Here is a 12,008-nt window from a genome sequence, read left to right on the forward strand (position 1 = left end):
GAAGAATGGAAGGAAGGAACAAATGAAGGGAGGAAGAAAGTAAAGAAGGAATCAAGGAAGAAACAAATGAAAGGAGTAAGAAGCATGGAAGGAAAAAAGGAAGAAAGGAAAGGAGAATAAACAGAATTCCTGGGACATTCTCTAAAGTGCAGAGGTGTTTCAAAGCTAAGAGGCTCACCTACACAGAATGAGCAGAAGAGAGAGGGAGCGAGGAATAGAAGCGGGATGAAAGACGACATTCCCACCCACCTGCGCTCTCCGAGCTGCCTCGTTAACGTGCGTATTTGATGGCTGTCGTTACCATGCGGAGAAAAAAAAGAGGAAAAAACAGAAAGAAAGGAGGGAGACCTCTGGGGATCTCATTTCTTAGACTATTTCAAAATGCATCACACATCCTGCAGGTCTACAGACACAGCAGAAGGGTTCAGTTCACTGAACAGCCACAAGGGGCAGACCTGGGCAAGAGGGGGAGGACTAAAAAAAAAAAAACACACCATATTGGGAGCACAACACGAGTTTGTCACATCCAAAGACACAGTAAACCACCTCTGTAGCTACGAAGAACCCACGCTGTTCTCGACCGGCAAAGAAAGTGTAGGTGTTTACGTGTATACATTTGGAATTGTTTTGTAATTCTGAGCGGTTTGGAAACAGGCTTCATATAAAAGCCTTAAGACTTTGACATGCAAAAATGTGGGCTGTATTGTAGTTTAGAAGGGGTAAGTGTTAATATCATGTGACCAGGGACACTTGTGATCTTACCATACACCAGCAGTGTGTAGTGGTCAGCTGCACGGCCATAATTATTATGCGCCTGACAGAGGTAAGTGCCGTTGTGTGATTGGCTGAGGCGAGACACCTGGAGAATGTTGGCTGTTTTCTCCGCCCTCTCAGGAAGAGTGTCGTTCACTCGTGACCACTGGATGTCACGTGGTCTGGAAAAGAGGAAAAGACAGACTGTAAAAAAGACAATCTTTTAAAGAAATAATCAAGTATTTATCAAAGGAGGAACAATGCATTAAAAGAAAAGCAGGAAAAACAACTCTAATGAGCCACCAGGGAGGAAAGTGAATAGAAATCTCATAACATAAAAAAGATGAAAAAGACATCAAAAGAGTAGTACGTCCATGATAAATGTAATTGTGATTCCAGATTACATTCATACTACACATTCATACATCATTTTTTGGTCATTTTGTGGCCAAGTATGTTCTATCTATTTAATCAAAAGAAGTACCTACTAAAAAAGTTTGCAGTTTTGAATGCTGACATTTATTTGTTTCACTCTGAATTTGTTTCTGAATTATGCAGTTAAAGGAATCATTCAATGACTCACTGATCAAACACAGTCTCTCTCTCACACAGTATTATGTGTATATATATATATATATATATATATATATATATATATATATATATATATATGTGTGTGTGTGTGTGTGTGTGTGTGTGTGTGTGTGTGTGTGTGTGTGTGTGTGTGTGTGTGTGTGTGTGTGTGTGTGTGTGTGTGTGTACACATCTTTACTAAACATTATTGTTTTATAAATTTACTAAACATTATTGCTTCGTTTTATAAATGGGACGTGAACGTTTAGTACGGTGGCCAAGAGAGCTTAACGCGATGCAACTGAAGAAAACACATGCAAATAGAAAAAACAGCCGCAAAATTAAGAAAACATCTTCAGCAGTTTTACAACACACGTGTGCTCCAAATACTCACAACTCGCTGCAAATAGCACAGACCACAACGGAAATGTTTCCAGGGGACCCCAATAATTGACGAACCCGGCTGGGACTACTTTTTTATCATTATTTTGTTTTACTTTTTTTTTCTTGCAAAACATACAGAGATGTAATAAATAAGCTCGTTTTGAGGAGAATTGGGTTGTAGCTCGTTGTCTAGGTTACTGTGATGTAAAGGTGTCGTTTGTGTTTTAACAACGTTTAGCTCAAGAATAGGGAAGTTCGAATAGCCTATGTGAATATTGCCAACTTCACTGAACTCCTTGAGTTAAGCACTGACCGCATTTCTTTATATTTGAGTCCAAGTTCAAACACTATGAAACGCTCCATTAACGTACGGAGCTCTGAAACACTGCCAGCGGGACATTAAACAGGAAGTGTCTGTCCGAGCTCAAAACAGGTTTTGCATGGGAACGCAAATATCTTTGCGAGGGAACGCAAAAGTTTTGCGAGGGAACGCAAATAACTTTGCGAGGGAACGCAAACGATTTGCGAGAGAATGCAAAGTTTCTCGGGGAACGCAAAAGTTTTGCGAGGGAACGCAAATAACTTTGCGAGGGAACGCAAACGTTTTGCGAGGGAATGCAAAGTTTCTCGGGGAACGCAAAAGTTTTGCGAGAAACCAACAAAAATTCTCCCATCCTAATTTTTTTTCCACCACCACGTCCCATCTCTAGGGGCTCCGTAGAGATGACATGTTTATACAATATACGAAATGTAGGGGAGAGCAGGGGCGAAAGTACCATTTTTCAGAAAAACATAATTTGAAAAGATAATGTTTTAGACAGAGATATATTTTAGTAGAACGACTTCAGTATAATTTCACTTTGAACTTAAGACTGCTCATGTTACTTTCGACCCCGTCAGTTGGGACGAAAGTAACACACAGGTGGGTCAAAAGTAACAACAATATACAAGCTAGATTTTTTGTGTCACTCTTGTTTTTTTTATTAGCCTAAATATACATGAGTATGACCTTGTTAATATGTAACTGCAAACATATTTTGGCCTTTATCTTCGCAAAACATTTTTAATTTACATTTTCATTTTAAATTTCTGTTTCATCAATGTTTCAAAAGTAACCCAACAGTACAAACTTGTATTTTTTTATTGGCAATGTCAATCTATTTTATTATTTTTTCAACATGAAAAATTTAATTAAATTAGCATAATATGAATTCTCAACATAATGTAACAATAGTCATTTTTCACTATAGCGGGACAAAAGTAACAAGTGTTACTTTCGTCCCGACAGGAACTCCTGACATTTAAACCCGATTTACTTTTATACTGAAAAACTCTGACAAGGCAAACTTCAGGGTGTGATGCAGCACTTAATAACCTATAGACTGATCATTACTGTGTGACATGAAACGAAAAACACAACTTGTAATTAGAAAAAAGTACCGCTTCAGTAATTTACTTATCGTACTCGAAAACTGCTTTCCGGTCCTAACCACGGGAAACGATGACGAAATCCCGTGATTTTTGGCAGCTCCGTCAAGGGTTGCGTACTGAACGTGCTGTCATAGCTTGAAATGCTAATATAGTCAAGGCTCTGAGAAAATCACTTTGTTACTTTCGTCCCGCGTTACTTTCGCCCCGGTTCTCCCCTATTTAAAATGTTCAATGTCATCAGAATACAAATGAGAAAAGAAGAGTTAACAAAGAGCTGAAAACTATAAACAAAACAAAATAGATGGAGAAAAAGAACATGAGGGTAAGATATTAATCTATGCATCAGTTACATTGTACAAATGTTGTCATGTTATGTTTAAATATAAGTTTCATAAGAAATGTTAGGTAATGCATGGGTCCAAAGATCAGATGGCAAGTTTTAAAGTTGATACACTCACACAGATATATAATGAATATTTTAAAAACTTTTTTGTATAAAATGTATATTAATTTGCAACAGTTATGTTAACAGCAATAATAGAAATTTCTAATCGTCGTAAGAACAGCTATTCAGCTGATGGACACCGTGCTGCGTTGTCATGGAAAATTACTCCAAAAAATGGCTCACTCCAAAGTCCCCACTTCAAGGGCTCTGCCCTTCGAAGGGAGTAGGGCATAGGGATGCTCACTTCCGAGCAATAAGCATGTCCCCTGCCGGGTTCGTGACTTATTGGGGTCCCCTGGAAACATTTCCGTTGTGGTCTGTGCTATTTGCAGCGCGTTTCTGTATTTGGTTGTGTTGTGAATATTTGGAGCACACTTGTGTTGTAAAACTGATGAAGATGTTTTCTTAATTTGCGGGTGTTTTTCTATTAGCATGCGTTTTTTTTCAATTGCAGCACGTTGAGCTCTCTAGGCCACCGTAAATAAGCCACTTAAGATTCATACATCTTATTTGAGGATATTGGATTTTGTTTTTACTGGAAAGTTTCTATATTATATACTCAATATTTTGCAGAGAAGAGAGGAGAGAGGAGTATAGTCCTAGAAGATAATACCAGGCAGACAGAGACAAAAGAGCATGAAAGGAGGAGATTACTGAAAACACACACACACACACACAGCTGCGAGGTGATCCACAATAGCTGGAGATACACGGAAACTGTAGGGCAAAAAGCCTGAGGCTTCTGTTCTGAGCCCACCGCTTGTGAAACGCCTCATCCCTCATCCACCCTGGCTGGGATACAAGTCTACGTCATCACACTGTAATCCCACGGGACACTTTTAATTACAGCCCTCACAGGATTCAGGATACAGTACCACACACACATTCTCACATACATGCATGAGCCAGCCAAAGCACTGAGGAATAATAAACACACCCCTCCAACAAATGCAGACTGCGTTTAATTGGTGATTAATGTCGGATGAACATGATCGCAATGGCTTTATAACCAAGCAGCACGACGCAGTGTACTGTGAGTTCAGTTACCGTAGAGCGGCATCTGGATCCATCTCTCATCCCTCCCATCAATACACTCATTTATCTCAACCTATCCAGAGAGCGTTCTCTCTGTGGGTGGGCAGTCTATTCTCATTTCTCATCACTGCATTCTGTAATCTTCAAACATGCCCCTACAATTAAACATTAACACGTTTCACACTCTCTTACTCCCCATCGCATAAATCACGTAGCCTTTCATTTCTCTTTCCCTGCTAAAACCCCTCTGAGCCTATCTTTCTTTCCTTCCCTCACTCATTCGTTCATTCCCGCATTTCAGCGTAAAATGAGTGGCAGCTCAAGCATCCTCTCTATTTCTCCATCTTTCATTTGTGTAGCGGTTCCTTACGAGGCTCTGGAGAGGCTTTAATGGCTTTCTGCTCACAGCCTCTTAGGGAAAAGAGGCTCAGTGACCACGGTTGAGCCACAGAAAAAGAGAAAAACAGAGACTAATGTCTTCTTAAGACAGAAAGTGTCTGTGCTCACAGTGACAGCGGTGAGGTTGACAGAGGACTTTCTCCTTCAAAATAAGCCATTTAGTGATGTAAGAAATAAATATCTCTGAAAAACTCTAAAACTTCATTCCACATTTACCAAAATTGGTTAATTTAAAAAAAAAATGCTGGTGAAGTTGTTTATTTAAAGTCCTCCTATAGTGTCAAATTCTACACCATTGCCTCATTTAGTATATGCGCTTCTATGAATATGCAAATTAGCCCCAGCTCAGAGATCCACGATGACGATCACACGTTGACGTGATTGGTTACAAGGTAGTTTGTGATGTAAGAAACACCAGCGATCTCAAACTGTGTTTTTGATACTGTCTTTGGTTCACTACAGTTTTAAGGAGAAATTACTCATCAATGGTGTTGACTTATGAATTTGCATATGGTTTGTTTTAAAGCATATTAAAAACACCACATAAACATAATATAAACAACATTAAAAGCTTGATTTTCACCACAGGGGGACTTTAACGTTCACTATAAAATTTTATTTGATCCTGTTTAATTGTATTGCATATTGTTATTATGTTTTATTACTTCCATCTTTACTGCTACATTTATTAAAATAAAATAAAAAAGAAATAGTGGCAGCAATTGCAAAGCAAATAATAATATACAATAATATTTTATTTTTATTATTTCCACCTTTCACCAAATTCATTTATTAAAAAATATATATTTTATAAAAAAAATAATGTGACAGTAATTGTTATAAAATAATAATATAATATACATTGTGTTCAATTTTATTGTGTTCTTTGAAACTGAAATTGAAGGGGAAATAATAAGAGAGAGAGGTATGGGTGGAAGAATAGAGGACAGAGTCAAGGCTGTTCTCCCTCATGCACAGACTGTCTTTGTTCAGAGTCATTATACTTTATTGGAGCTGGATTCAGATGATCCTCTTTAAGCATTTTGGATTGTTAGAAGATAAAAGCTGTTCCTGTGGGACCAGTTCAGATGATTAGTTTTAAAGCACATGTAGAAACAGAACTCCACACACGCTTTCACATCCATCAAAATCTCCCACACACAAACTGACAGATACATTTAGAAAGAAAAACACATAAACGATCTTGTACACTCACAGTGGGTTGCCGGTAACGGAGCAGGTGAGACTGAGGGAGTCTCCCTCTCGGAGGATGCCCTGAGGGGGAATGATTTTCACCGTAGGAGCAACTGCAGAGATAAAGAGAAAGATAGAGAGAGGGAATAAAAAAAAGGAACAAAGCCCAGTGAGCACCTACTGCCTTTAATGGAAGTATTGTGACTAAGACGGAACCACATAAGTGACTGGGACTGGAACAAATCACTCACTCACAACTGAATGTTCCTCTGGAATTTCAATGGATTTCAATTTGGCCAATGTGAGAGGAATAATAATTATAATAAACACACATATGAGATTCATCTATTTTCTAATAAAAAAAAATGTTATACACTATCATTAAAAAGATTGGGATAAGTCAAATTAATTTTTTGAAAGCAATGTATTCAGCAAGGAAGCATTAAATTGATAAAAAGTGACAGTAAAGACATAATTAATAATGTATATATAATTAATATAATGTTACAAAAGATTTTTGTTTCAAATAAATGCTGTTCATTTGAACTTTCATCAAAGAATTCTGTAAAAAAAAAAAAAAAAGTTTCCAAACTGTTTTCAACATTGAATAATAAATAATGAGAAACAATAATAAGAAATGTTTCTTGAGCATCAAACGAGTATATTAGAATAATTTCTGAAGGATCATGTGACACTGAAGACTGGAGAAATGATGCTGAAAATTCAGCTTTGCATCACAGGAGAAAATATTAAAGTAGAAAAACTTATTTTTACTCTATTTTTGATCAAATAAATGCAGCTTGGGTGAGAATTTTTTTTTCAAACTTTTAAATGGTGGCATAAATACTGTTTGGTATTGAATTAACTAGATTTAAAATCAAAATTTGCTCTTAAAATGCAGCTCACTGGGTTTTAGAACAGAGCAAGTGTCTCGACACATTTCTAGCGGGTGTGCGATACAAACTCACTGTGGGTAACAACAGCAATACACTAAAGTTTATTTGAACTCAATTGTCTTTTTATAGAGCAAAGCCCTTTCGTTTTTTACAGAAACTTTATGAAAGGAGTCCTTGTGTAAAGTATATTATTAGATATTAGACATTTTAATTGGTTGAAATCTTTCCACAGTATCATATTTCAAGTGTTTCTGTTAACATTGTGGTGTGGTGTGTAATGGGATACTGTTGTCTTCTAGTCCTTTATCATAGCAGGCAAGATGTAACACAAACAAACAAACCTTGTTAGAGGCTTGCCAAGTGAACATGTTTAAACAGATGGGGCTTCTGTGAGCTAATAACGTTAATCAGTCTAACATGGTGGTAGCCATGGAAACGTGACGGCATTGTTGGCTCACAGTGAACGTCCAGGCTGTAGTGACGAACTCGTTTCTGCCCCACGAGTACCGGGTGAGAAGCCTCACAGCTCAGCGCCGCTCCGTTATCTTTCCTCTCCACGGGGATACGGATAGTGTTGGAAACACTCACAGTCTTGCCGTTCTCCTGCTGAGAGATCACACCTGAACGAAAAGAGAGGGATGGAAAGAAATTGAGGGGTTTATAGAAGTCAGTTTGCCCAAATTTGAACAATGTTCACATTTCAGCCAGACAATTTTTGCATACCTTTCATTCAAAGGATTGCACGCTCTCTCTGGCTACTTCAAAGAGTACGAATTCGATACGGTGAGCAATATACCTTACACACATTGATTTCACAACCACAGAACAGGCTCTATTATCCCTGTGAGACTATTAAGTTTTAATTTGATGATGAAAAACGAAATGACAAGGGGCGAGTGAAGGGCAGAAAAGTGGTAATGACACAGAGAAGGGGAAGTGTAGGTCGATAGAGAGTGGGGTCAAAAAGAGTTTACAGAAATATGAAGGATATGTCAAGATTACCGTAATTACAGGTTCCTAACTTGTAAAATTCAGATTTAGATCTGTGCAAATCATATGAACCAGTTAGAAAAGGCTAATTTATTGACAGGCCAAATTTATTGATTTTTGGAGGCCAAAACCCTTAAACCCAGAATTTTTTGCACTTCCAAGTTCGATCGTCCTGAAGTCTATGTTTTTTAAATGGGTTTTTGGTTAAATGCCTGTAATACGGTCTATGGTTAACACCATAAAATACATCACTACTACCTAGGGATGCACCAATATGAAAATTTTGGCCGATACCGATAACCAATAATTGTTTATATTTGAAAGCCGATAACAGATATATTGGCCGATAAATCTAAATCTGAATTTTTATATAATTTTTGAGAGCCTGAACCATTCTCATTATAATTTTATGTAGCCTATATGACAGACTTGCGCTGCACTTAACTGTATTTTTTCTTTTATAATAAATGTATTATTCCAATCATATTTAAAGCAATTCAAAACCATCACGGTGAGCAGAGCGCATCTGAAGTGTCTCGGCTGAAGGAAATAATCCATTATTTATCAGCTTTATTTATCAGGCCGATAACATTAAAAATGAACATATATCGGCCAATACTGATATGGTGGCCGATATATCCAGCATCCCTACTACTACCCACTTGTGAATTTTTCAAAGATTTTACTTGTCTTGAAAAAGGTACAAAATGGCTAAATGGGACAACAGAGGTTGTTGGGTACATTAAACAGTCCGCTAGTCCACTTTCACAGCCTCTTTGTGTTTATAATCACACTCTTGCAAACTATTCTAACTACGCATTTGCGGAAGCTTAGTGATGGTGGCGCTGAAATCATGCAACAGAGATGTATTTTGTTTATAGCCTACATTTAGCTTTTTACTTCTGCCGATTGTATTTAGGCTTCAAAATTCATAAAAGTTGTGTTGATTTGTGAAGATTAGCATGATGAACGAAACGTGTAAGAAATAAACTTTTGGTCACAGAGCGTATTTTCTGCAATAATCCAAAAGTCAAATTGGGTTTTTGTCAGGGGAACCAGGGTGATGCTAACTTCTGGCTCGGCCTACAAAAATACACGTGTTGTCATCTCATAATTACGGTAATTACGGTAATTACGACATGGTGTGAACGCAGCATTTAGCTCCAACCCTAATCAAAGACACTTGAACAAGCTAATCAAGGTCTTCAGAGTTACAGGTAGGTGAGTTTAATCAGGATTTGAGCTAAACTCCGGGGCCCGATTTAAGGAACCCTGTTGTAAAGTGTTACCCAATCTCAGAGTTACCACCTCATAATAACATGACATGAACGCAGCATTGTATAACACATTTCAATGTTTGTGTCACTCCACTTGTCTATGATTGTGGTGTTCCAGACCAGAGTATGTGAGCAGTTTGAGGGGTTGTGTGGTTTTGCATGAAGCTGTTTTTAGACAGGCTGCCAGTCTGTGCTCTACTTGACGAATTAACAGCTAATTTTGTCTGAAACATAAGTTACTTGACTTGTTTATAGAACTCTTACTCGTGTGATATCACTTAAATAACCTTGATCGGGCAGACATTTAAGTTATTTTCACTGAAGCGGAACAGCGATGGGCTCAGAAGTCCAAATTCAAGCTGAGTCCTGTCTTATTAAATCTGTCGAAAGACCCTCTCCGCTCACAACTTTATATTCGAACAACATTGATAGTGCACAAAGCCTACAGTCTCAGCCTACAGTTTCCCTGCCTCTGTTTCTCTGTCTCTTTGTTATTCTCTTTTTGGAGCCAAAAAAAGGAAAGCTGAAACAAAAAGATAGAGCAAATGTGATGGCATTGAGGAAAAGAAGGGGGAGAGAAAGCAAGAAAACGAGAGATAGAGTCGACAGAAATGAAAGGAAGGCACAGATTGAGGCCCCACCTGGATCCAGTTCTGTGTGGGGGTGTGTGTTTGACAAAAAAAAAAAAAAAAAAACCTTCCTCTGCACACATCCGAAGAGACCCAGATGGACAGATGCATTTGAAATTCGATAGAGTGACAAAGCAATAGAGGGGAAAATGTGCCAATGAGCAAACACATGAGGGAGAGGAGTAAAGCGTATCTTCCTGGCTGCCAGAGAGATTAGTCGAAATGCATGACATTTACCATGAAGACAGAGAGTCTGACAAAGAGACAGAGCAAATATGCACACATGTGACTCTTTTGTGTTTGTATATGTGCTTATATGCTTTTTTCAAGTTTGCAAGTGCATGTATAGTATATAAATGTGGCTGCATTGAATCTGAAATTACTTTGTCACATTTAAATGAAACTCACCAGGGATCTCTCGGCGGTCCCGAATCCAGCGCAGGGTGGCTGGTGGTTTGCTCCGTGGGGACAAGCATGTGAGTTCCACCTCTCCACCCTCCACTGCCTCCGTCTTCACCTCCACGGTAGGCACCTCCGGGAGCACCACCACCGACAGCGTCGCCACCTGGTGGTGTGTGTCATCGGTGTAGAGCTGGCAGAAGTAGCCGCCCTCATCAGACACACTTACATTAGTCAACGTGATCCGCACCAGCCGCGGTGAGAAAAGAACCATCTGAAAACGGTCGTCTTTCAGTGCTGGAAGAGAGAGAGTAGGGATAAAGCAAATGCAGGACACGCAAGTTAAAATTATTTCACAATTGAACCTATTCACTTTCTAAATGCATCTTTCTGTGAGCCATTTCAGTGATGCATGTTATTGCAAAGAAGAAAATGTGTTTAATTTTTAATCAAAAAGGAGTGACTTTCTCCTCCTCTCAAATGACTTTCCTTTTCTGCTGACGTCAAAACAGGCATTTAGGCATTGTTTAAGCAGTCTTATTTCAGGTTTTGCTTTATTCTGGTTTATAATGCCTTCTTTTCACAATGGTTAATATCAAGTCAAGCCTATAAGGAAAATGTGTTGCGGCTGGCAATTCGCACTTAAGTTAAGTAGTTAAGTAATAAAATAGATGTGTGAAGAGAAAATGAAGCAGGACAAATGCTACTAATGTTACTAAATTATCATTAGAAATGTTTGTTTTTTTAAATGAATACTTTTATTCAAGCAAGAATGCATGAAATTCAACAGTGACAGTTAAGACATTTATAATGTTACAAAAGATATCCACTTCAAATAAATGCTGTTCTTTTGAACTTTCTATTCATCAGTTTCCACAAAAATATTAAGCAGAACAACTGTTTTCAAAATTAATAATAATAATAAATGTTTCTGGAGCAGCAAATGAGAATATTAGAATGATTTCTGAAGAATCATGTGACACCACAGGAATCACAGAATAAATAACACTTAAAGGGATAGTTCGGCCAAAAATGATATTTAACCCTAGCCTGGCAAGCCAGACCTACATCAAGATGTTAGGTCTGGAAACTCACCATAGACACGCTCAATCCGAGGGGCGGGATAAACGGCTGTCTTTCAAATTCCCTCTGCACGCAATAGTACAGCGCTACAACCAACCAGAGCGTTTTCCCAACAGCTGAGCTAACGTTAGATGATAGATTCAACTTTTGCCATATCTGGCAGGCAAAAAAAAAGCATTTCTAAACAAACGTGTAGTAAATACTTCACCTTTGGCTTATAGTCAGAAGTTACGCTGTTTGCGTAGATCACGGAGCACGCAGTGACAACCGCGCCCACTACGGTCACATATTATGACGGTCACAGAATCTGGTGTAACACCGGCAAAACTACGAACACATCTTCCTTTTTAAAGAATGACTTAAGTGCCGTTCTTTGCTCTTTTCTCAAAGAAAAACTTAACTCCAAGTCCTCCAGAGTCGCGGCCAAAGCCGATTCGAAAGACTGTTCGCCAGCAGCCATTCTTTGTTTTCAAGCCAGGGAACCGTCACATCTCAGTCGTCATTATGTTAAGCCCGCCCC

At 38.4% G+C, this 12,008-nt stretch overlaps 1 protein-coding gene across 4 annotated transcripts in view; it reads right to left on the reverse strand.

Moving 5' to 3' along the window:
- The window catches only part of cadm4 (cell adhesion molecule 4), a 149,003-nt gene that overhangs the window by 16,709 nt on the left and 120,286 nt on the right, over positions 1 to 12,008 (reverse strand). For all 4 annotated transcript variants that reach the window (XM_084386004.1, XM_084386002.1, XM_084386003.1 and 1 more), the window contains exons 3-6: positions 10,415 to 10,702; positions 7,569 to 7,730; positions 6,237 to 6,327; positions 763 to 935 (exon numbers count right to left, since the gene is read on the reverse strand). In XM_084386004.1, the coding sequence (XP_084242130.1) occupies positions 763 to 935; positions 6,237 to 6,327; positions 7,569 to 7,730; positions 10,415 to 10,702 (714 nt within the window). The remainder of the gene's footprint in view (positions 1 to 762; positions 936 to 6,236; positions 6,328 to 7,568; positions 7,731 to 10,414; positions 10,703 to 12,008) is intronic.

The sequence above is a fragment of the Rutilus rutilus genome (assembly GCF_951802725.1).
Source record: "Rutilus rutilus genome assembly, chromosome: 17".
In the NCBI taxonomy this organism is placed as follows: domain Eukaryota; kingdom Metazoa; phylum Chordata; class Actinopteri; order Cypriniformes; family Leuciscidae; genus Rutilus; species Rutilus rutilus.